This window comes from Chionomys nivalis, chromosome 22, assembly GCF_950005125.1.
Source record: "Chionomys nivalis chromosome 22, mChiNiv1.1, whole genome shotgun sequence".
Taxonomy (NCBI): Eukaryota; Metazoa; Chordata; class Mammalia; order Rodentia; family Cricetidae; genus Chionomys; species Chionomys nivalis.
In genome coordinates, this window is record NC_080107.1 from 41979120 (window position 1) to 42005574 (window position 26455).

Sequence of the window (26455 nt, forward strand, 5' to 3'; positions counted from 1 at the left end):
GTATGTGCTCATCGGCCCAATGTGATGGGGGGCAGGGTGTCTTGGCGAGAACACAGAATTGGGGGCCAGGAATCTGGGCAATCTGGGCAGCTGCCTTCCCTCTTCTTTCCTCCTTTCTCCATCTCCCTTCCCCTCCCTGCTCCCCTTACCTTCCCCTACATCTTCCTCATCCTCCCCTCCTCCTTCTTTCCCTTCCCTTCCCTTCTCCTCCCTCCTCCTCTCTTCTTTCCTCTGGCTTCACAAAACCCATGTCATCCAAGAGCCAGCCCTGTGGTCCCGAGAGACCACAGGTGTTCCTTCAGCCATCCAGAGGTTCCCTCCCGCCTCCAGCCCTTCCCCAGACTCAGGGGACCAGATTCGCTTTTGAAAGGCCAACTATACCCCACACATCTTTCCATGGCTTCAATTTTATTATCTTGACCTTTTCCAGCTCAGTGTGTGGTGTGTGAGCCTGGGAAGATTCAGAGCCCACCCAGGACAACCATGCCCAGCTCTCCCCTCTGCTGCCTTCTTTGGGTTTAGGAGAGCCCAGCTCCACACTGCCCTAGCCTTTGCCCCCTGCTCTCCTAGACTACAAGGCATGGACTATAAGACTACATGGTGACCTTTGTTTGGGCGGTCACAGAACCCTAGTTTCTAAGTCAGGGTGTGAGGCAGAGGAGGAAGGCTGGGTCTATTAAAAAAGTGACAGACGATCACCCCAGGAAGAGAAACAGGGTCACTCCTGACACAAGGGCAGGTGTAGCTGGTCACACAAGGTGAGAGGAGTCGCTCTGACTTGCAGGGCAGAGCTAGAGCAGGGCCCTCTCCGGAGGCGGGGTGAGCAGGATGCATCTGTAAGGCAAAAGTCCTTAGAAATGAGCCTTGCAGAAGGTCCGTGCATAACAGCAAGCTTGGTGTCCCTGAACCTCTGAGCAATGGCTTCAGGGGAAACTGAGACAGAAGCCTGTACTTCTGTGTAAGTGATGGTGGGTCCTGATCTGAATCCCATGCCATGTGCCCCCATGTCACAGGCTGGTGACTCTCAGAAGGGCTTTCTCTCCTGCAGACCGGAAAGGTTAAGGCAAGAACTTTCTAATACCCGCTCCTCTCTGGTCTGAAAGGCAGCCATACTGATAAAGGACTGCACCAGTCCGGCAAAGATCTCTCCTCTCCATCCTACACCCGTGGCAGACATCAATCCCTGCTTTCTGTCCCCTGATTCACTATTCTTCAGGTGCCTGGGCTACACATTGCCAGTCAGCTGAGTGTGGAACAGGAGGGAAGGTTTCTGGCTTCTGGCTCCTATCTTGGGGATATTCTGAGATACTCATGGGGACCCTAAGCTAGGACATCTGCAGGGTGCATTTTGGGGAGGACTAGGGTGGATTGGAGACCACTGTGTGGTCTGTGAGCAGGAACAACATCGTGGTCCATCCAGTCCTGGTTAGGAGCTGGGATGGCTAGCAGGACCAGATGGAGGCTAAGGGTAGGGAAGGCTATGTTTTGCCTCAGGACATGTGCAGTGAGGGAGTTGGCAGGCAATGCTGACATGTGGCAGTTTCCGATGGCCTGAGTAGCTGTGGTCTCCACCCTGCAGCTCAGTAGATGCCCTTTACCCTCTTGTTGTCAGGGTCAAAGGGAGACTTCAAGTGAACCTGGGCGGGATAGGTGACCCCCATTCTCTCCAAGGCATACTCCCCACTCTTCACAAAGTCCAGAGAAATCTAGGAGCAGAGAGAAGTCAGGGTCACTCAGTTGTTTCTGGGGGTGGCTAGGGTTCCCCGGACCTAACTCTCTGATAAGCCAAGCCCTGTACCAAGCCCCTTCTTTGAGAGGGGGTTCCCTAGAACAGCAGATCATGTGAACTATGCCCATGAGCTAAACAGGAATAGCTGAGTCCATCAAAGCTCAGACCCAGTAGCCAGCAAGACCTCTCCCTCAGCATGATCTGTTCCCGTGACCTGTTCCAAGATCCCTGGGAAGATGGGGATCAGGCAGGAGCTTGGATGGATTTTGGAGCCAGCCAAACACAGCATTATAACAAGGGGTCCTTGTTATCCTGAGAAACAGGGTGGATGGAACAGTTTTCTGGACAGCATGGCCCCTGTACCCTCCTCCCTCTGACCCACATCTGGCTCCCTCTTCTTAGCAAGCCCTCTGGAGCTGTTAGCCCTGGGAGCAGGTGCTAGCCTGTCCAACAGGGAGAGTGCTGTAACTTGACACTCTACTGTTCTGGAGGGAGGAAAACTCCTAGGCCACCCGAGGACATGCTTCTTTGTGTACAGTGAGGATTCCAGGCCAAGGCTGGAGCAGTCTGGGGCTTGATCTCCCCTCATTCCAGGTGGCTCAGGACTGGATAAAGAAAGGAAAAGAAAAGAAAAGAAAAGAAAAGAAAAGAAAAGAAAAGAAAAGAAAAGAAAAGAAAAGAAAAGAAAAGAAAGAAGAGACAACAAACCTTTTTAAGTCGCGTGATGTTTAGGGCGAGCCCTCTGCACCAAGCACTATGTGAGTGGAAGTCGGGAGATTTCAGCAGAGGAGAGGCAGGTGTTCTGGGACTAGCCCAGTCCAGCTGATAAACACCCACAAGCCACAGAATTTCTACCCCCAAACTCCTTAGTCTTACTTAGCAATGTGGGTTATCCCACCAGAGCACTGATGGAGGGAGAGAGGGTTGGCTTGCCCCAGCTGCCCACTCTAATGGCATGAATATTCAAGAAACTTGATCACGGCCGCGGGACAAGAGCCTCTCCTTTCTTTGCTCACCTTCAGGGTGGGACTCCTTGTCTGGATGGGATTTATGCTGGGCCTCCTGAAGCCCAATGAATGTGTAGGAAGGGTGGGCGGCGCTGATCTTTGAAAGAAAAGGCCGTGGATTCTCCCCTGCCTACCAAGCCTGGGCACCAGTAAACGAACTTCTAATTTTGCCTTGCCTGGGACCCTGGTTGTGGACTCTCAGTGTTAAGAAAGTCCTGTGTAATCACCAAAGATCCCAGGCTGCTTTGCAATGTTTGATGACTGTCGATCAATTTTTACTCAGTGTGGTTGTCCATACTGGAGTCCATGAGGAGGGGGAAGCCTGTACCCTTTTTATAGTAAAAGCTTGGGATCTTGGAGAAACCCCTGGTCTGTGGTCACAGAGCTAGACAAAGTCACAGCCTCGAGTTAAGCCTGTATTGCAAGCCTCCCGCTCTAGTACAGGGTTCCTCTCCACTTTCAGCCACCCCACCCCACCCTAACCTGTACTCCAGAAGTCCGGGTAACTCCAGACCCCATGGGAGCCACTTGTCCTCGCCTTTTCCCAAGCCTGATGCACCCACCCTCCATTCAGCCCCGCTTGTCTTGGTGTCTGGCTAGAAGGCAGAGCCAGGTCAGCACGTCTGGGACTGGAGCTGGGGCACAGGAGAAGACCTCAGTGAGACTTGGGTAAAGGTGTGCTTATGGTGTGAAAATAAATGGCGCTACTTGTTATGCCTCTACACCATTGTTGGGAAACAGGAAGTGGTAAAGGCCACCCCTTTCCTCCTGGGGACATAGCTGGTACCCTCCTATGACTATCTGGGCTGTCCCAGTATCTGCAGCCTGGGTTTGACTCACTCGTTGGGGTTGAGGTGACTGGGGGTGAGGAGGAAGGGCAGAGATGGTCCGCTAGCCTCTGGGACCAGAGAATGTTATCCCAGACCCTGCAAGTCTTTTTGATCAAGAAGATCCTGGGGCTTCCCTAGTCAGCTTGTTTTAGAGATAAAAGAGAAAAACCAACAAAACTCAGCTGGAGACCAGGACTGGTGCTCTTCCACCCTTCCTGGCTTCCTCCTGTGTTCCCAGCATGTGCAGGTATGGTCCTGAGGATCTAGAAAGGGACAGGGAACAGAGCTCACCGGCCCACCACTGGGATCTCGGATGTAGCCATAGGCGATGGTTTTGTTCACGGCAAACCCAAAGTCAGCTCTCCGAACATGACCCACCACCTGGCCATTTCTCCAGATGGCCTCCAGGCCAAACATAGGCACCTCCCTGAAAGAAGCAAAAAGATGGCTGGAACCCCAGACTGTGGTGGGAACACAGCCTGGGGAAGCGAGGCAGCTGGACAGTAACTACAAGAGCCCACATGGGTATAGGTACCCTGCCAGGACCTTGCAAGCCCCTAGTAGCCGGACTCCTGACCTAGAATGACAGGGGGCAGAATGGAAGTGAATGAGGGAATGAAATTTAACTGTAAAGCCGACCAGAGCCCCAGCACTTCAGAAAGACCCCACTCCATCCCTTTTCATTTAACTCCTTCTTAAAAGTCTAGTTAATTATAGGAAGTAATGGGGAGGGGCTGGAGAGACGGCTCAGCAGTTAAGAGCACTTGTTGCTCTTGTAGAGGACCGTGGTTCCGTTCTCGGCACCCATGCCAGGTATTCACCACCTCCAGGGGATCCTGTGCCCTCCTCTGACCTCTGTAGGCACCTGTGCACATATGGCATCCACTAACACGGACAAACACACGTGCACCCATATAATAAAATCTTTTAAAAAGAAAATACTCTATTGTGAAATCATCATGCATGTACATATTTGCTCTTCTCACATCCACCCGCTCTTGTCCCCTCTTTCTACCCACAGTCCCTCCCCTTCTACTTTCATGTCACACTCACACACACACAACACACACAAAGTTTTTAAATAATAAAATAATACATAAACAACCCCCACACACAAAAATACAATTCCATTCTTATCTCTGGGTAAATAATGGGTCAATCATACACCACCGTGTATGTACCACATTTCCCTAAAATTCATCCATTGGACTGTGCATGGTGGTGCACACCTTTAACTCCAGAACTCAGGAGGCAGAGACAGGCAGACCAATATGAATTCAAGGTTAGCCTGGTCTACACAGTGAGTTTCAGGCTAGCCAAGTCTACATAGTGAAACCCTGCCTCAAAAAGAAATAAAATAATAAAATAAAATCCATCCATTGGTGGGCATCTGGGCTGGTTGTGTATCTTGGTTCTTATGAACCCTGCTGCAGTAACCATGGCTGTGCTTCCATGGCATGCTGACTCAGAGCCCTTTGGTATACACCAGGAGGGCATAGATGACTCATATGAAAGTCCCTTGGCCACGGTGGCTAGAATGACTTACATTACCAGCAGTAGGGGACAAAGGTTCCTCTTTCCCTGAATCCACACAGCGTTTGCTGCCGTTCCTTTCCTTGGTGTCAACCTCTCTGGCTGGGGAGAGCTGGAATCTCAGATAGTTCTGGTTTGCATTTCCTTCATAGCTGAAGATGCTGAGCAATCTTCCATAAGCTGACCGGTCGCTTCTCTTCTCTTCCAGATGTCGCATTGCCTGCTTACTCCCTGGGTTATTTGTGGGGTTGTTGTTTAATTCTGTGGCTGTTCTTTGCATATTCCGATGATTCATCCCATCAAATGGATTTCTCCCATTCCGCAGGCTGCTTCTTCACTCTGGTGATTGTTCCTGGGCTGTGAAGAGTCACGTTTACTTCATGCGATCCCATCCTTCAGTTCACACTGACTTCCTTAACTCCCGGAGGCTCACTCTGAAAGGCCTTGCCCTGTTTGTATCTTGAAGTGAATTCCCTCGGGGTTCCTCTTGAAGTCTCAGCAGTTCAGGAGATTTGGATCTCGTCCACTTTGGGATTATCCTCACGTAGGATGAAAAGCAGGGGTCTCGTTCCCACTTCTGCATGCAGATATCCAGGGTTGCTAGCACCATTATGAGAGGCTGCTTCTCTCTAACGTGGTTTTGGAGCCACTGTAAGGGTTGTGTGGTTTGCTTCTGGGCCCTCTATTTGTTCCATGGGTCTACACGTCTGTGTTTGGACCAGGACCATGCTGGTTTTGTCACTACGGCTCTGCAATATAATTTGAGGTCGGGCTTGATGCTGTCTCCCTCATTTGCTCAGGGTTGCTTTGGTTTTTCTGCATTCAGGATTTTTTTTTCTAGTTCAGTGAAAAATTCCATTAGAATTTTAATAGAGAGTATGCTGAATCTAGTTTATTTAGCTGTTGAGTGGGCTTATTTTACAGTGTTCTGGTTATCTACTTTTTTTTTGTTTTTTTGTTTGTTTGTTTGTTTGTTTTTCGAGACAGGGTTTCTCTGTAGCTTTGGAGCCTGTCCTGGAACTAGCTTTTGTAGACCAGGCTGGCCTGGAACTCACAGAGATTCACCTGCCTCTGCCTCCCGAGTGCTGGGAGGCATGTGCCACCACCGCCCGGCCTTGGTTATCTACTTTTTATACTAAAGGATTTTCTTTATCAACGAACTATATTAATACTAATGTTTTTGATTCAAGATCCAAAATGGTAGACAAAAAGAAAAAGAAGCCCACTAAAATCTAGAAACGTCAATGCCTGGATCATGGTACCATTTGGTGCCATCTGTGGAGTGCTCTTCTGGGCTGCCATCAGAGTCACAATGGTGTGAAACCTTCCGCGAATGACAAGAGTTAGGCCAGGTTTGGGTGCCCTCTTAGGACTGCAGCTCAGAGTCACACCATCTGGGATGGGGGCCAGGATGAAGGAAGGCTGGGGAACACCTCCTCCCCGCATCCTCTCCAGTCATTCTCCATGGGACAAAGAGGTATCATGGCGGCTCCCAATGCACCCAAATCCCCTCAAAGCAGCAGGCACACAACATTGTGTGCCTTGCAGCCAAGAGACGCAGGGACAGGAAGGAAGCCCCTGAGCAGGACAGATGTCGACCCTCTGCTCTGGAGCTAAACACCGGCCTCAGGAGCTTTGTAGAGGCTGCGGGGAGGGTATGACAGCTCCAGCCAACTGAGAGGCTCCTGCCACCCAAGCTGGGCAGCCTCAGGGGAATAGGTGACATCTCAGGAAAAGGCCACAGTATGATGACAAACCCTAGCTCTGCCCATTGCCTCTTATCACACTTGACGCTCCGAGCACAGTGACAGCATCTGTGGCTGGCTGTCAGCTGCACAGCAACGCCCAAAGCCACCTCCCGGTCCTGGAGACAGTTGCTATGAGAATTCCTATGGGAACCACCGCGTAGAACCCAGGCCTCCAGGATTCAAACTCTCCCAGTGACTCGGAGCACTTGAGCCTGGCTACCGGCGACATGTACCAAGCTGCTTCTTGGTGATCAGACTGGAGGGCTGAGTTCCTCAGAATGGGTTTCTCCTTTCTCCTCCGTGTCTCTGACACTCCGTGGTCCTCATTTATACGCGGAGAACAATTCTGCCTAGTCGGGATTTAACTGGAACAGGATGGGAGGTGGTTCCAAAGAGACAGGGGCACCAGCTTGTAAGTAGGGTTCACCCTCCCAAGTCACCATGCCTGGCTCTACTCCCCACAGTTCAGCTGTGGCACCTTTCCCTTTTAAATGCCTTCATTAGAGAGTGTTATGCTTTCTCGATGTCCCTGGGGCCCTGATGACACCCCTACCTCTGACCCACTCCTGGCCCACTCAGAATTTGTATACCAGTTCTGCTTTTACCAGCACATGATGCAGTAGATTGCTGTGTTGTGGATCGGGATCTCCTGGGCCTCACTTTTCCCATCTGTAATGGGCCATCGTGAAAGGGAGGCTGATCTGAGGAACATGACAGTCCCAGGGGCTATCACTGGAAAAGGCAAGTACCACCTCTCCAGCATGGGCGATCATCCAGAATACTTACTCTTCCACAGTGAGGCATACCAGGCGCCTGTAGAGGCCTGTGGCACGCTGCTTCTCCAAGGCTTCACGGCCGAGGAAGGGCACTGAGGACTTGAGCTTACAAGTGAATGCCAATCCTGCTTCCAGGGGGCTGTCGTCAGGCCTCAGGTCTGCATGCCAGTGTCGATAGCCTGTGGGACAAGGCGGACAGGGGCGAGTGTCCAGCTGAGGTGGGCATCAAGTCTTTAGGAAATCCATGTGGGTGCTTCCCAAATCCACACTATCCAGACCCCAAATCTCCACCTTCACTGTTGCTTAGCAACCCGGGCAGCCAGGGAGATGGGGTAGAATCCTGGACTCCAGAAGGTTCCCTATATGAGCTCCTAGAGCAGACTAGTCCTATGAACTTTCCAGTCCCTTGTACCATCAGGGTGGGGTGCTTGGTAGACCTGGGAAGTGGAGTGAATCACCCTTGGGGAAGGGCAGATTCCATTCTGAACTATCATCTTTCAAAGGAGGTGAGGTAGCCACCAGTCAGCAGCCCAACCTGCTCCGAGTCTTCACCTCTCGGGAGATATCTGGGTGTCACTAGTAGTACAAACCCCATATAGGCAAACATGAAGCCTCCAGCACCCAGTTCTTTTTTTTTGGGGGGGGGGGTTTCGAGACAGGGTTTCTCTGTATCTTTGGTGCCTGTCCCAGAACTAGCTCTTGTAGACCAGGCTGGCCTCGAACTCCCAGAGATCTGCCTGCCTCTGCCTCCCGAGTGCTAGGATTAAAGGCATGTGCCACCACCACCCGGCCCACCCAGTTCTTTAAAAACTCAAAAAACCAATCTCTCAAGGATCCCACTGTGCAGAATTCAACCCCTCCCCACTGAGACATACTCCCTCAGGATTCTAGGGAGTGCCTCACCTCTCTGAGTCCAGGTGTGTGCCTGGGACCCCAGAATCACTTCTGAAGCCCTGATTGGGAGACCCCATGCATAGGCAGTGAGGGGGGTTTTGAGAAAATATACAAGGCTGGGAGATAGAGCGATTCATGATGTGAAAATCTGGACACCAATGACAGAAACATCCCCAGCTTCTTTCTGGTAGCTTGGGTGGCCTCCCAGGACTCACCTTTCTCAATGCTCAGGGAGTCAATGGCACGGTAGCCTGCATTGACAAGGCCATGCTTGGCACCTGCAGCCATCAGAGCCCGGTACACTGGTATGCAGGATTCACGGGGGACATGCAGCTCCCAGCCCAACTCCCCCACAAAGGATAGCCGTATGGCCCGGACCTGGGGAGACAAGGGTGTGAATCAGATATAGCTGCCTCAGGCTCATGAGGTCCAGGCAGACTGCCACTTACCAGCAGGTGTAGGCCTGGTCAGATTGTCAACAAGAAATGGGGTTTTTTTTTTGAGGAAAGTTCACATGAGCTGATCTGGGAATCTTGAAGTGAAGGAAGAAGATTCAACTTAGAGAGCAGGAGGCAGTCTCCACCTCCGGGCCTCACACCTCAGGAGTGACAGACCAGCTGGTTCCCTACGGTCAAGGAAGTGATCAGAAGCTGAGCAGCTTAAACCAATAGAAATGATCTCCATGTCTATTCTGGGGGTTCACAGCCTCAAATCAAGGCACGGCAGAGCCAGGCCTGGAGACTCAGGAAACCCCTTTCTGTTTTGTCATAAAAGCAAGGACTCAGGTAATGCTCTGACTGTATCTGCCGCACTCAGCATCTGCCACCTTCTCCAGCTGCCAATCTCCGGGTCGTTCCTGCCTCTTACCAGGACTTGGTTCCTGTGCTAACTCTGAAGAATCACATCCTGACTCCTGGGACAGTTGACACGGACCATCAGCATGATAGGGTCTGGAGTCACGCAGGAGACGAACCTCCAGCGAAGCTTGAGGGAGGCTCTAGACTGAGTTAATGAGAAAGTGAGCTGGTGCCCATATCCGTCCCTCTCACTCCTCCTGACCTTGGATGAATTATGGCAGTGGCCCCAAGTTCCTGCCATCATACCTTCCCCGCCATGACGGATCTGACCCTCAAATTGTGAGCTCAAATAAACCCTTCCTTCCTTGTTTGTTTTTGTTTTTCAAGATGGTTTCTGTGTAGCCCTGGCTGTCCTGGAACTCGCTCTGTAGACCAGGCTAGCCTTGAACTCACAGAGATCCGCCTGCCTCTGCCTCCTGAGTGCTGGGATTAAAGGCCTGTGCCATCACCACCTGACAGCCCTTCCTTCTTCAGGAAGTCTTTGTTGGGTGTTTTGTGATGGCAATAAGATGACTATATATATATAAAAAAATCAATCAGTCCCATCTGCCAGGATCTTATTCCCAATTCAAGCCACAGTCACAGCTTCTGCCATCCTGAACCTGGGCTCTCATTTGGAAAAGCCCGAAGCCTCTCCCATTCATGGGAAGCAGGTGAGAAATCATAGGCATAGTTCGTGCCCTGCCTGCACCAATTCAGAGTGGCTATATGCCAAATCCGTCATGGGCATTGTGGGTTCCCAAAAGTGTGGCTCACAAACACATGAATGGTGGCAGCATTTACCTGCTGTCCCTAGGCTGAGAACTTCACACACATCCCACCTAATCACAACCGTGCAAGAAGAGCACCGAGGCCCAATGGGGAGAGCTCAGCTTGGTCTGGGATCCACACTCACACAGCCAATATGAAGGCTACCTTTCCCAGAAGATGCAATCTTTCTAGACATTTGGCTTAGGTACACAGCCATAGCCAACACACCCAACAACTGATGCCCACCTTCCCAGCCTTCGGGAAAGTTCTGGGATGTGTGAGTGACTGTTCCCAAGGGTGCAGTCCATTCATCTCATCTATGAAATATGGGGGCCTCAAAATACCTCACAAATAAAGAGGCAGGTGGCCAGGCCTGTGCTGCCACCCCCATGCTGGGTGGGGGAGGGAGCGACCCTGTTGTCTGACCACAAAGCTAGCACCTTATGAACCCGACGGTCTTATCACACAGCGATGGCGGGCCTGGATCCTAAACAACTTTGAAGCGGTACCACTTGCCTGGCCATGTGTGGAAAAAAAAAAAAAAAAAAAAAAAAAAACTAATGCAGAAACTGTGCTGTTGACATTTCCCTGCTTCCCGGTGCAAGCTGCAGGCCCCTGACAAAGACTGCCTTGTCACCAGGGTGCTAATTTTAGACAGCCCCCGAAGGAGCTTGGGGCTCAAAGCCAACTTCGTTTTGAAGCAGGGAAAGTCATTTTTTTATAAAGTGCACCCAACCCTGCCTCCATGTTTAGGCACTCCTCACCCAACCATGCACACAGGTAGGGTGATGTCCAGGGGCGCTTGTGGCCACTTCTGGCTATCTACCGCATACCAATGTGTCCCATGGCAGGTGCCAAGAACTCCTGAGAGGGGACAGTAGGTTCTTCTCCCTCCTGGCAAGGTAAGAATTTGGAGACGGCCACACACTTTCCAGGTTCGTAGATCCTGGCTACCTGGGTGCCTTACATTTTTTTCCCCTAGAAGCAGTAGAGTGAAGGCAGTCTCATTGCTTCCCAGTATTGACACACAAGGAAGGGACAAGGTTGAGAACAAAGACATGGGGAACTCATTACTCCCACTCCTGTGGGTCAGGCATCTCCTGGTCACCTCGAGGGCTCAGGCTCTGTGCCCTACCTAAGGAATGTGCTTCAGACAGGGTTCCTAAGCAGCAGGATTCCAGAAAGCTCCAGGCCTGATATATATTCACCTGCCATCAAATGCTGGCTCAGACACTTGCACAACCGTACCCATTGCTGCTCAAGTCACACTTGCAAGGAAATGGAAGCAGCCAAGATGCCCATCACTGGATGGATGGACAGTAAATGCACATTACGGGATTTTATTTATCAAAGAATAAAATTATGAATTGTTTAGGAACATGAACAGAAACGGAAAATACTATGTTAATTGAGGAAACCCAGTCTCTGGGAAACAACAATTTACTGGCTCACGTGGCTTCAAAAGGCTCACAAGAGGGCTGAGGATACAGCTCAGTGATAGGGTTCTTGCCCAGCATGTGGAAGGCCCTGGGTTTGATTCCCAGCACCACAAAAAAAAATATATATAAAAGAAAGAAAGCTTGAGAGAAGGCAGAACTCCTTGAAAGATGCTGTTGGCAATGGACTGGTCCAGAATTGTGCAAGGTTGGCAGAAAGGGCCTTGAACCAGGTTTTGTTAAAACCCTTTTCTCACCCTCCAGAGTCCACAATAAGCAAATCCAGCAGTTTTGAGACACAAAGCCAACACATAAAGTCCTCCGTCTCTACGAGCTAGTAGTGAACAACTCAGAAACCGAAACTCAGCCAGGAATGGGGGCTTACACCTGCCATCCCAGAGACTGGGAGGTGGAGGCAGAAGGATTGAGCGGTTCAAAACCATCCCCAGCTACTTAGGAAGCTTCAGGGCAGCTGGACTGCATGACAGCATCTCAAAAGTTCAAAAACACAATCAAAGAGGAAATCAGAGCCATTTCCTTCATGCCAGCACTCAGACGTATAGGGATAATCCCAACCAAGAGGTGAAAGAATTTTAAGACGACAAACAAATGCAAAGACATCCCGTATGTAGGGGTTGGGAGATGTATTACTAAGATGCTCGAAGGACCCAGAGCAGTCGCAGAGGCCACACAGCCCTGGCAGAGTCCCACTGATATTTATTAAGATGCAGAGACAGAAAACAACCTCTTAAAACTCATACGGACTCTCAACCCTAAGAGCCAAATCGGTTTTGAAAACTGATAAAATCGGGGGAGTCGCTCTTTTTCATCCCAAAACAGACAGCAGCCAGGCCACAGCAGCGGAAACAGTGTGGCACTGTCGCAGTGACAGAGACTCAGAGCATCTGGAAGTAAGGTCCCACATAGGTGACCAGGTGAGCTTCATGTATACAGACACATATAGAAACCCAACTCTTTCAGCAGGGTGGTGATGGCACAGTCCTTTAATCCCAGCACTTGGGAGGCAGAGGCAGAGGGCTTTCTGAGTTTGGGGCCAGCCTGGTCTATAGCAGAAGCTCCAGGACACCAGGGCTACTCAGAGAAACACTGTCTTGAGATACAAAAAGGATAAAACAATTTTTTTTCTTATTTTAAAACAAAACAGGGCCAAAACAAGGACTCTGGGTAAAGGTAAAGGTGCCTGCTGCCAAGCCTGAGGAGCCAGGTCCCAACCCTAGGACCAACATGGCAGAAAGACAGACCTGACTCTTACGTTGTTCTCTGACATCCACAGGCATGCCATGACACATGTGTCCTCGTGTACAAGTAAATAAATGTATCACAAATTTTACAAAAAGCAAAACAAAAAAATACCAAATGCTGGTAAGGGTGTAGAGAAGCCAGAGCTTTGCACAAGCTGGCACGGACATAAAATGGTGCTGTCACCATGGAAAAGGGACACCCTCTAGAAATTGTAAAGTAAACGAGGTGGTGTGACCCAGTTTTATGGGTAAACATCCCCCCAACAGGGGGGGCAGAGCTCAAAGAGGAATTTTCACACCTCCGCCACAGCAGCTGGAGGCAGAAGCAGCCTGGGTTCACCGACACAGGACAGCAGTCACCTGTGTGTTAGGAAGGGTGCCCTGACACCTGCTGAGATAAGGACGAACCCCAAGGCTGTGCTGAGTGACACAAGCCAGTCACAGAGGGTCTACATGGCAGAGATCCATGGGATGACCTTTCCAGGACCAGGGTTGAGAAACGCTCTGTCTGATGTGTTTGAGTACTAGCTGACCAAAATAAAGCATTCTGAAGCTGTCTCCCAACAGAGTGAAGATGCTCACACTACTGGAGAGAAGGGTTAAAATGGCTGAAGCTGGGCATAAACCCAGTATTCAGGAGGCTATGCGCCTCCCAAAAGAATTAACATGGTGGGGCTGGAGAGATGGCTCAGTGGTTAAGAGGACCGGCTGTTCTTCAACAGGTTGTGAGTTCAATTCCCAGCAACCACATGGTGGGTTCACAACCATCTGTAATGAGATGTGGCGCCCTCTTCTGGTGTTTCAGCATACATGGAGGCAGAGAGTTGCATACATAATAAATAAATCTTAAAAAAAAAAAAAAGAATTAAGATGGTAAAATCCAACAACTCCATTTCAGTGAGATAAAACTGAGGCCTGAGGACCTGGATAAGGTGCATTTTGTCTGTGTCTCAATTGCTTGAAAGAGAGAGAGGACAGATGAAGGCGGGAGAGCAAACCCAGGGAGTGGAGCTGGGAGGAGCTCCGTGCTGTGCCCAGTGACGGGTGATGAAAATAAAGATGAAGCAGGTCCTGGAGGGAAGAGAAAGAATCAGAGCCGCTGTGCTTTATGAAATGAAAGCTGTACGTTGACGATAAACCTACACTCCCAGGTTCATTGCATGATGCCACTCAACATAAATGTACTTCATGTACCCAATGGAATAATATCCAGACATTAAAAAGGCTAGTCCTTAAACTATGCAGTGGTGGTGCACACCTTTAACCCCAGCACTCAGGAGGCAGAAGCAGACAGATCTCTGAGTTTGAGGCCAGTGTGGTCTACAGAGATTCCAGGATAACCAGGGCAGCAGAGAGAAACCCTGTCTTAGAAAAACAAAACAAGCAAAAAAGTTATCCCTTGTCATTTGTTAAGTGTAATAAGATAGCCCCTGACGGTAAGTGTTGCGTTCTCACTCGTATGTGGCATCAAAACAAGTTGATCTCAGGGCATGAAATGAGATGAGGATAAGCCAATGAGATGGACTATTCAGCGAAGGTGGATATTGCCTGCCACTCAGCCTCACAACCTGAGTTCTGTAACCAGAATTCACATAGCAGAAGGAGAAAACCTACTCCCGTGGGACTTCCCTTTGTGACATATGTCTATGCGCTTGTAAACACACACACACACACACAATCAGCCAATAGATAGATATAGATAGGTAGATAGATAGATGATAGATAGATAGATAGATGATTGATAGATAGATGATAGATAGATAGATAGATAGATAGATAGATAGATAGATAGATGATAGATAGATAGATAGATAGATAGATAGATAGATAGATAGATAGATAGATGATAGATAGATAGATGATTGATAGATAGATGATAGATAGATAGATAGATGATAGAAAGATAGATAGATAGATAGATAGATAGATAGATAGATAGATAGATAGATAGATAGATAGATATAAAGATGATTGATAGATATGAAAGTAAATGAATAAGTGAGGAGACGGGTCATTGGCAAAGGGCTTGCGATGCAGGCATAAGAACATGAGTTCGATCCCCAGCCTCCATGTAAAAGCCATGCTTGGTGGCTCACATCCATAATCTCAGTGCTGGGGAAGCTGAGATTCGAGGATGCCTGGGGCTCACTGGCAGCCAGTCTAACCCAGCTGTGAGCTTGAGGTTCAGTGAGAGACCCTGTCTCAAAACTAGAGAGCAATTGAAGAAGACACCCCGTATTCTCCTCTGGACTCCACATGCAGGTACATACGCACACACTCACACCTGCATGCATGTACACAAATATGAACACTCAAATACACTACACACACACAGAAATATAGGTGTTTGAGGAAATAGACGTGTGTAACCTGATGTAAACAGTTTAGCTTGTGTCCACGCATCAAAATAGCAACAGATACCCTGGCACTAACTTCATGGCACTATACCACACATTGTACCCCACTACCACATGATTTCCTGCCATTACATGGTACCCCACCATGATATGGAACCTCACCACCATGCAGCACAAAACCACCACATGCTAACTCTCTGCCACACAGTACTCCCCACCACACAGTACTCCACCATCAATGGTACCCCATCACCACACCCTTACATCCCAGTACATGGTGGGTGCCCCCCCCACCACACAATGCTCCATCACCACGCAGCACCCCGCACCATGATATGGTACCCCCACCACCACATGGAACCTCTACACTACATAGTACCCATCTGCCACACAGTACCCCACTACCACACAGTACCCCATCATTACATGGAACTTCGTTAATATGTAAATTTTGTATCTTAGCACAGAATCTACAACACCCCCCCCAAGGAACATCTCCAGTGTAACTGTCATCCAGAAGCCCACCCCTAAATGCCTGAAGACACTTCCAGTGGACCACAGGTTAGGACTTGGGTTATCGGGAGGATACACTGTGATGCCTAGAATGGTAGAGCTGGCTCTGTCTTTGACTTAATGAGCTGCATGAGAAGTCATGCAGCTCAGACTCTTGGCCAGGCAGACCACACTGGGAGTATTGGGATAAAACATCCTGTCTGAGACCAGCTCTGCCTCCTGTCTGGAAATGGGCACCTTGAATTAGACCACGAGGGTAAGGCTGCAGAGAAGTCCCTGTAGAGATTGTACCCTAGAGTTATGCATCTGGTATCAGGGTATAAATTATTAGTTACAAATAAAGGAGCACCTTTACAACTCAGGGGCCCCACTGGGAGACGACACTGTCCTGCCTGGCCCTGGCTAGGACAAGGACTCAGGATCCATGGTTTAGCCAGCGCCCCTGATGCCAATGGCCCGTCAGGACCAGAGCTGATCATATGGCAAGCAGAGCCCCAGTGACTTCTGGCCTCAGAGCCATGGGTGGCAGAAAGTAGCAGGTCAAGAATGTCTCTAAAGAGGCCAGTTAAAGGGCTGAAGCCTTGGAAACCTGCATTGGTCAATATCATAACCATTCCGAACCAGCCCAGGACATTCTTCTCCTGGAAGGTCCTGGATGCCCTACTCTGGTATTCTGCAGGGTTCCATTGGTCCCAAAGGATGAGAGCAGAGTTCTGCCCATTACCTGTGTTATTCATGGCATTGCTAACCATTGCTCATTACAGCAGGCTCAGGAGACCTCACCTTATCCTACCACCCAGCACCAGGTCCCTGCTAGACAGCCAGTAGTTCCCACTATAGTAGTGATCAGCAGACTCAGGCTCAGCCCAGGACGCGCAAGATGAGAAACCAAAACTGGATAAGCTCCAAGGAGGCCTTGAAGACTTCGGTGGCAGAGCAGGGTTTGGCCTTCTACTCCCAGGTCCAAAACTCTGAAAGACACCTCCACTCTTGAGTATTGATTTGAGAGAAGGAGCTGGGATTTCATTCAAAGGGCAGGGAGATTAGATCTCACTTCATGCACATTGCCTAGCTTCTCACCAGCTGTGCAGGGAGGGGTTAAGGCTCCAGGAAGGCACCCAGACCAGCCTTAACTATAGCTTGAAGGCCATGTTGGTGCCAGGAGAGGGGAAGCCAAGCCATTCCTGGGGGATGCCCTGGATATGTGCCACCGAGGGAATAGGGGCTCGAGAAGACAGCCAAAGCCTTTGCTATCACACTATCCCCCAGCAGTCTCATAAGGTTTCCAGCACACTAGGTGCATCCTCCAAGTTCAGTCATCCTTAAACAAACAAGGGCCCACCAGAGGACAGAAGGAAGCACAGACACCAGAGCAGGTACAGCCTGGGCCCAAACCTAAGGGAGAGGGTAAGGAAGTTGGGGTGGGACTGGAGGAAATTCCATTCAAAGCCTCAGGAGACTGCCAAGATACTCCAATGCTAAAAACATCACCTTGGAGGGTACTCCCTCTTGCATACTTGTCTGGTTTGGAGGCTAGGAGGGTGGGAGGTAAGGATAGCCGTGAATCTCATGATGACAACACCAGGGTGCTAATGCTGGTGATGGTAGTAACGGTGAAAGTTATGGTGGCCATGGTGATGATAGTGGTAATGGTGTTGATGGTAATGATGACTGTGATGTTTGTGGTAGTGATGGTGGTAATGGTGAGGATAACGATGAAAGTCACGGTGATGGTGGCAGTGGTGGTGATGGTGGTAAACATAGCAAAGTGATGGTGGTGGTGGTGATGGTGATAAAGGTGATGGTGATGATGAAAGTGGTAATGGTGATGCTGATGGTGTTGGAAATGATGAAGGTGGTGGCGGTGCTGATGGTGGTAATGGTAATGACGGTAGTGATGGCAGAGGTGATAAAGATAGTGGCAATGGTAGTAGTGATAGAAATGATAAAGGGGATGATGGTGGTCATGGTGAGAAAGATGATGGTCATCGTAATAGCTAACATTATCATAATGGTGTTAGTAGTGGGGTGGTAGTAGTGAAGACGGTGGTAGTAGTGTGGTGTTGGTGGTAATGGTGATGATGATAGTGATGGTGATTTTGGTGGTGGCGGTAACGGTAGTAACGGTGATAGTGATGGTATAGTGGTGGTGATGGGCACAATGAGTAGAATCCATCTTCTAAAGATCAGCATAAGCATCCAGTTCTTAACCGATACTGCTTGAAATCTCTCCTAGAGCTGCTGGCCCAGGGGTCTACCCCTCTGGCCTTAGGCAGGCTAGATCTGTCAACGATCGTCTTCCAGCCCCTCCCCTGGGGAAATTGCTGTCCGAGCATCTCTAACCTGAGATCCCACAATTCACGCAGAAGATAAAGATGTCTGCACCCGCAGACAAGAGCAGCGGGTCACAGAAACCTGGAAAGAAAGGACATATACCACTCCCACTCAGTTCATATTGGGGTCACACAGGGCGACCTGACCTCATTCCAGCCAGGCCTTGTTCCTACATTTTCCTGGCAAGCATTTTTGCCCCCACTGACAGCTTGAATAGTGGCAGGGAACACATGCCCAGACTGCGGATGCCGTATCTTTCTTGGCTGTGTCACAGAACCAGAGCATAACATACTACGGCTGTCTGAGGGCTCCGAAGAGCTCTGCAGGCTTCCCAGTACAAGTTTCTAGGCAGCTGCACTCTGTGTGAATGTGTCCTCGGTGGTTCTTGGTAGTTTATCAAACGCACGCGGCATGAGCCTGATCTATCCTGAGCAAATGGAATCACAGCAGTTTCAGGCTAGGATTTCTTCACCGCCAGGAAAGAAATCCAATTTCCTTCTGATTTGATATTAATTTTGAGAGGGAAATTGCTTTACTGTTCTGCCTCATGAAGATGGCCAGCCTGGGGCTTGCTGCTTTGTTAAGGGAGACCTGGTCTCAGCTGGGTGTGTGTGTGTAGGGGGGTGTCCTCAGCCGAGGTGCTGAGAACACCATGTCTGACCCATTACTGACTGAGCTGAGCTCTGGGAGACTCTCCGGGAAAGCTCTTCCCCACCGGGGAATCTCGCTGGCCTTGACACAAATATTTGAGGAGCAAAGACAGCTGGTCTGTTGGCTGCTGAGTGGACACTCGCTTTCCCCAGCCCCCTTCTTCCTTTAGGAATCCAAAGACTGTAGCTGCCTGGCCCAGGCACAAGCATCTCAGAGAAGCACTATTGCAAAAGTCAGTGACGTCTGGCTGGGCATCTGTGACCAAGTCCTGTCATGAGTGGGCAACCCCAGCGGGGTCCTGGGTCTCTGTCCACGGGCCTGAGTCTGCAGAACATGGCATGCACCGATGTCATTGCTCATGTCTCTGCTCAACCTGGGGTTTGCTGACTCTGCAGATGCACACATTCCTCTCCTGCAGCTGGCGGGCTCAATGCCAACCGATCTATAAATACGTGGTCTGCCTCCACGTTTTGGCCCCAGAGCTTGCTGATGGACAGTTCGTCAACATAGTTTTAAGCCAGAATAAGATATCACTTAGAATATGAAATCTCCCCCTGGATTCCAAGAGGATTCAGTATTGGGACAGATAGACATGATGCTCTAGAAAGGACTTTCAACATTGTCTAGACTTTGCACTACAGCCGGGGAAACTGAGGCCCAGGAAGGCTGGTTCAAGGCTGGAAGCCAGTGTCTGCCTCCCAGCTCTGAAAGTCAGTATAATACAGAAGCGTTGGTCTATACTACCCCTTCATATGTGTGGCCCAGATCCCTGCTTCCTCCTCCCGCTTGCCTGTGAGCCCCACCACTGGGGCCAGGGCTGTGACCAGCCAGCCTCTGCAGCTTGAAGTGCCACCAGAGGCTGAACCGTCACTCTACCTCTGGCCAAGGAATAGGAGGGCTTAAGCCACCTTGGATGTGTGTCCTGAGCCACACTGAGGGACAACTTTCCAGGTTAGCGTGGGCACCATGGGGACACTCTTGATCTCTTTGGCCTAACCCTCTCTTGGGCCCTTGGGAGAAGGTGGGGCCACTGGGACAGGAGTCCCAGGTAGGGTACAGTCTTAGACAACCTCAGCTGCAGCCTGTGCCTGCACTGCCACCCCAGCCTACATGTCCTGGGAACTGTGTTCATCAGCTACCTGACGAGCCCTGTTCTCAGAGGTCCTCCCAATCTGTGTGGCCAAGACCTCTGAGCAAGTAGAACAAGAGAGGATAGCTGGCTGTGCCTGGGGACAAGCATCAAGTGTTTCTGGGTGGAGACTGAAGCACACCACGGCAGACCTTTCTTGTCACAGTGAATCACTGTAACACTGACTCAAGGAGCCAGGCCCCCAGACTCAGTGGGGTGACAAGTGAAGGTCTCCTATTGCTAGCCCATGGTGACTGTCCTTCTCATCGTACGGTGGGCCACAGAGGGTGAATGTAGGCTGGAACTGGCAAGGGGATAGGGAGTACAAAGGCAACTGCTGGCCTCATGGGCCAACTTCATGGGCCATCCTCAGGCAGGGGTGCCTGCAGTAAAGGCGTCACTTTGAGTCTAGCATCTCCATGTCCAATTCTCCCTGTGTGCATCTCCCGGGAACTCTCAGTCCATCAGCTCCTGGGCAGTGGCAGCCATTCTCCACTGCCCTGGACCGCAGCTGCAGGCTCCCTTGAGCCCATGGGTGGAGATGCATTCACAGAGGGTGGGGGCTGCACCTGCCTTCTTGGCACTAGATCTGGCCCAGTCCCACAGGTGCTCCTAGCCAACACATCTGGAGATCATTCTAAAGCCAGGGGAAGGGCTGGTGGGGAGGAGCAGGGGAAATAAGCTGTGCAATAAAGAATAAAACCATGGGTTCAGACTGGAACACTAGAACTCCCTAACAGTCCACAATGGTGACATATGGACATGACACCAGGAGGTGTCAATAAATTGGCAATAAATGCCATGGGGCCAGTTTTGATAAGGCATTGCTGGTCTGGTCTCAAAGACACAGGCCTATCTAATAACCCCATTGTGTGACCAGATAGTTGAAATGGACATGAAGACTTCCCATGTTAAATGTTCTCTCATGCACCATCTTCTAGGCAAAGCTCAGGGCTCTGCAGGACTCTGGGCTTTCCAGCTCACTGCACATCCAGTTTCCCCAAGACTAGGACCCTGGTCTTGAAACTACTGTCTTCCCCTATCCTACCAGATCTAGGGCATCACTGAAAGGGGATGCAGCCAAGAATAAGTGGGTAGCGCGAGCTGTATCTCTGATTCAGTAGGTTCATTTAGTAGTTCCTTTCTTAGGACAGAAATCATAGCACCATGTGCAAGGATATCTCTGCCACTAGACTGCTCCCAAGAGCATCTCAAGACCCCATGGTGTTTGAGCATGGATGCCACGGAGGCAGGGGAGTGGACACAGGTTCTTGCCTATTGCAAACAACTAGGGAAGGATACAGTGTGCAGATCAAGGCCAGTCTGCAGCAACCAGGCCTGGCATGGTTACAAACAGGCAGATGTGATAATGGGATAGACACACTAACCTCTAAGGGCAGATAGACCAGCTTTCTTCAATTTTCTCATGTTTTACAACACGCCTAAGAGTCAGGTGACACGTGCCTGTCAGCGTGTCCTTGCCACATGGGGAAGGCCATCATTATGCAATCGTGTCATGAGCTCTGGACCATGACCCTGTCCCAGGGCTGGCCAAGATCGTGGTCCAAGATTGTGCTGCGGAAGTGGAGTCTGACTTGGGCTCAGTACCCAGTCTTTGCTGCACAGCCATGGTTGGAAACAGAATGAGAGTTTGAGATGATTTTTTTTTTCTTTTTGTTTTTTACAGTGTTGTGAATTCAACACAGGGTTTTACACATACTAACCCAGCATTCTACAACAGAGCTATTTCCAGCTCTCTTTTTACTTGTTATTTTGAGACAGGATCTTTTTAAGTTGACCCGGCTGGCCTTGAACTTTCAGTTCTGCTGCCTAGTCTCCTGCCTAGCTGGGATAATGGGCCTGTGTCATCTGGCTGGGCTATGGACATTATTTCATACATATTTTATGTCACTGTATTCAGCCTGGCAGAAGACAGGCATAGCCAATGAGAACATCCCCCGAACCAGACACCTACTTTGGGCTTGGCCTGCCCATGACCCTGGGCAGTGTGAGCTCTGTGTCAGCTCAGCCTGAGCTCTGGCCTAACTCCCGGGCTCCAGGTGAAGATTCCCAGGCAGCCTGGGAGGGCTGGGGAGGCGTCCATGGCCAGAATAGGGTCCCACAGGAGGGAGCAGCTGGAGTTGAAAATCCCATGCGGCTCCCCCCACGGTGGTCCTGCTGACGGGGAAGGGGGGATGCTGATCTTGACAGGAGGGGATATGTTCCCACCTGGTCTGCCTTCCATGAACATCCAAACCACACACAGACTGAGGCTACGCCAAGCCTCAGTACAGTGGAGGAGAGACACGGCTCTTCTCTCCTCCGACCCTAACCAAAGCTAGACTCTGGATGCTGACTAGACCACGCAAATGCCCCCAGGATGCCCCCACAGACAGCCTATGCTAGAGTGCTGAGATCCGGAAGCTGCTGTATCTTTGGATCCTACTGTGCCGTTCTCTCAGACCCTACCCTCTCTGGTCCCAGCAAACAGCTTTGCACTAATGAGGCAGGAAACAAGCTAGACAGAGAACCCCCACCCCACTTCCTGAAGCCCGGTGCAGCCTCCAGGGGGGAGGTGGAGTGCAGCCTGCGTGGCTGCCTTTATCACCCCGTTCTCTCTGGCAACGGCCTCCCTAGCACTCAGCGCCACTTTGTTTATTGCTGACAGGTCCCAGCCTGGTCCCAGGATGTCTGGCCCCTCTGTGGGCAGGAATCTCACTCTCTAACTGATGCTCCTCCACACTCGCCCCACAAGAACACAGAGAAGGCCAAGAGAAAGGACGAGATACGCCCAACTGGGGCCCTGCCCTCCTGCAGGCAACATGTGTGTCACCAGCATAGTTCTTTGTTCTTTGGGGATTTCTTATCTGGGCAGCCTGGGCAAGACACCCAGAGTCTCTGAGCTGAGTTTAGGGAAGCAGCCCTCACTCAGCAAGGCCTGAGGTCACTGTGAACAGCAAGGAATAAATGGTCCAGGAGGACCTCAGAGGGCAAGCCAGCCTTGTCAGGACACCCATAGTCACCTCTAGTGGGGTACTGCTTGTGTCTGGGAGCAGAGGCCAGGGTCTCTGGTCTCCCACGGGAGGGGGTGGAGACACTTGGTGAATATGGGCCATCAGCTTCTCCCTCAGCCTTGAGAATCCCAGGTGGAAATCACAATGTATCCTTTTTAACCAGGAGACTGAGGGCCAGGAAATGAAAGGTCCAGCCTGGAGCTAGGGCCAAGACTCCCTACCCAGAGTGTCCTAGAGAGTCCTATGAAGTCCAGGGGACCCTGGGTGAAGATAACATGGATAACCTTGAGAAAGCCTGGCTTTGGCACTTAGCCTTGAACTTCTAGAAATTGGCATGAAAGAGTATTGGGGGTCTGGCCAGGCTCCCCCACATCTACAATACTAGAATGATCACAGGAAGGACTAGGCTCCCTAGGGGATGCGGGAGCCCACAGAGAACTCTCAGAGGGAGGCAGTAGCCAACCTGGCTTAGAGGAACATGCTACGCGGCTTTGAGGAGAGGGCGTAACATCATCTGTGCAAGCAATGAAGGTTCTTCCAGGATGAGTCTGGCACACGAGAGATACCAAGCAGCGGACAGATAGCACAGCACTGTCTCACCTCTCAGTCCCTCCAGGGTCAGGCTGACTGCCATAGTCTCTGACACTGGGGCTGAGGCCCAGGAGATAGAGCCTTGCCTTAAATCCCAGACTCCCAGGTCCACCCCACCTTTGCTAAAAGTTGCTGCCACCCACACCCTAGAGGTTGGTGGCCATGGCTACCTACCAGGTGCCCTGCAGCTTTCACCAGCTGGTGGGTGGAGAAGGGAAAGGCCTCGTTGCTCAAGTCAGCATCGACCACATCCTGGAGAACGGCACGGCTGTGAACAAGCACAGAACGGTCAGTCTGCGAACCACTCACCTCAGGGATCTTGGCCAGGGCCAGGAAGGCAGTGGGGGCTGTGCATGAGAGAGGACAGCATGTGACATGTATGTAGACATTCTGGTGGGTACTCCACAAGTGCCACCATGTGAGAAAGCCAACTTCCTATGGGCTGTCAAGGCCCAGGAGAGTTGGGAAGGCCAGGCTACGGATGAGCTCTGGCCTTAGGCAGGTAAACTAAAACAGTTATCCAACTGCCAGGCACTCTGGATCTCACCTGAGGCACCATGGTGGTCACTGAGAGAAGATGGCAATGGTGGTCTCTGTTTTATACAGGAAAGTTGAAGTTCAAGTTGTACTGAGGAGTCAGCAGGAGAGACACTATAGTGGACCACTGCCACCACCGCCGCCGCCACGCCACGGCTACCACCATCACGGCCACCACCACCATCCCGTGCTTCCTCCAACCAGGCCCAAGTGTCCCGTCCTCAGTGGGTCTCAGCCTCCTGGTGGCCATCGCCTTCGTAAAAACAGGGGCTGTACCCAGCTAGGATATCCCTGAAGCACTAGACTCATCCTCCCCAAACTGGGTCCTGTTACAGCGACCTCTACTGCCAAGTTCATTGCTTTCCTAAGCCACAACATGGTTTACGCTCATGACACCGCTGCTCGAAGCTGCGTCACGGAGGACACAGAAGCGTAGTCTACTGTGTTCCTCATCCGTCTCAGCCCTGCAGTCTCCCCTTCCCACCTCCCCATCCCTCTGCAGCCTACCTCAGGCTCTCCCGCTGCTGAATACGCAAATCTTTCAGGCCCTTGCTCCAAGCTTGCCCACCACCAAGCCACGCACCTCCTCCCAGGTCACCTCTCCTGTGTCCTTGTACACTCTCGCCCTGCTGCCTGTCACATAGCCTGTCACCCTGCAGCTCTTGACTCAGTCAGTCATCCACTCTAGGAAGTGCCCCAGACTTCCTGTCTGAGTCAGGTTCCCTCCCCAGGGGACCCACAGGTGTCCCTGTGTAACAACTACCTCTGCCATTTTTCTCTCTCCCTTTGCTGTACCCAGTCCTCTAAGCCAGGGGCTCCTCGCCAACAGGACCCTACACCACTCTCTGCTTGGCACACAGTTATCTGGTGAGTGGTACCTGTTATGAGCATCTGGGCTCGACCGGGCAGCAGGGCATGTACCCTAGAGCTGGAAACACCCTCACTTCTACCCATCAGGGGTCCCAGAGGGCTGGAGCAACTGTTCAGAAATACAGTCAGCCCAAATCCCCACCGCACAGAGCTGGGAGCTACCACCCACGCCCGCCTGAGGTGCTCAGCGCTGCCTTCTGCCAAGATCCTTATGTAACCCCAGCCCCACGTGGCACCAGTCCTAGAGATTCAACTCAGCTTTGCTGCATCCAGACCTCCTAGAATCCAGGCTCCCACAGCCCTGGGGCAGCCACACAACACAGAGGTAGCCTGGCAGGATAGATAGGGCTTGTGCTGTCTTCCTCATGGGGCATAGGTGCTATAGATGACCCATACAGTGGGGCTTGGAAGATTGTGACCTAGGTGTCAGCTCCAGAGGACAGACACCCAGGTCTGCCAAGGCTGCTGTCCTTCCTTGGAGAAGAACAGGTGGCCTGAGGAAAGAGGCCACCTAGCGTCCTAGGAGCCAGTCCCAGCCCCTCGCATGCCTCAGCCTGGGCTGCCAAATGGAGACCTAAACAACCCTCACAGAACCAAAGAAGCACAAGTCCAGTACTAACAACTGTGACCATCCCACATAGCTCAGTGTGTCCCCAGCAACCCCAGGAAGCTGTTTGAACTGAATGAAGCTCATTAAATTGAAAAACTCAGCTGCCAAAAAAAAAAAAAGGTCAAGAGCCAGAAAAAGGCTCAGCAGCTGCCATATTGGCTGGCTCAGAGATAGCCAACCTCCAGAAAGTCCTTCCAAGTAGCAGTTCCCATAGCACCCACCATGACCCCAGGTGCTATGGTAAGTGCTCCCCACACAGCTTAGTAACCAGGCCTGTTTGTACTGGTGACATTACTACTCATATGGAAGGAGAATCTTCTGGAAGAGGCGGGGAGGAGAGCTGCCAGCCTGGAGGCTGCCACCTTGTTGTCCCCTGGGACTTCACCTTGATCTAACTGTCTGGTATCGCTCCCTCCTCTCCTCCCTCACTCTCTAAATAGCTCAGCCCTGTCCAAGGTCACCACCAGGCGATAAAACTGGAGTCTCCTGAAGGTCAGAATGGGCCCTGTGGTGCAGCAGGTGGGACGCTACTCCTTCAAGCTGATACATGGGCTTCAATCTCATGGGGGAGGGGGGCTGGAAGCCACACCCACAGCACCCCTGGACCCTGCAGTCAGATGCTAGTCAAATGCTCTAAACACTCAAATAAATGGCTTCCATGTCCCCAATGTGGCAGTCCTCACCACCTGTCCCTCTTCCTGGCCCATCAAGACTTATCTTCAGCCAGCTGTCCCTGAAAGGCTCTCAGCAAAGACTACAATCTGGTGCCCCTCCTGTTCTCAGAGTGGGGACCAGGGTCTAGACTCAGCCAGGAGTCACTAGTTTGGTCAACCCCAAGGTGCCAGGGAAAATGGATACCACAGCAAAGTCTGAGCACAGTAGTCAGGGTCCCATCAGGACACCCAGGGTGGAAGAGATGTCACCACAGCATAATACTGAGCCCCTGGGAATACTAGCAGCCCTTTCTCAGGAATGCATCTTTCCTTTGCCCCTCCCCCAAGAAGCGGCTCCCATCTGTCCTGTCTCC

At 51.1% G+C, this 26455-nt stretch overlaps 1 protein-coding gene across 1 annotated transcript in view; it reads right to left on the bottom strand.

Annotated features, from left to right (window-relative positions):
• Positions 1-404: 404 nt before the first annotated feature.
• Positions 405-26455, bottom strand: part of Sardh (sarcosine dehydrogenase) — a 58707-nt gene continuing 32656 nt past the window's right edge. The window contains exons 17-21 of the mRNA XM_057755821.1: positions 23586-23679; positions 8733-8895; positions 7634-7802; positions 3858-3993; positions 405-1706 (exon numbers count right to left, since the gene is read on the bottom strand). Coding sequence (XP_057611804.1) covers positions 1581-1706; positions 3858-3993; positions 7634-7802; positions 8733-8895; positions 23586-23679 — 688 coding nt within the window. The 3' untranslated portion in view covers positions 405-1580. The remainder of the gene's footprint in view (positions 1707-3857; positions 3994-7633; positions 7803-8732; positions 8896-23585; positions 23680-26455) is intronic.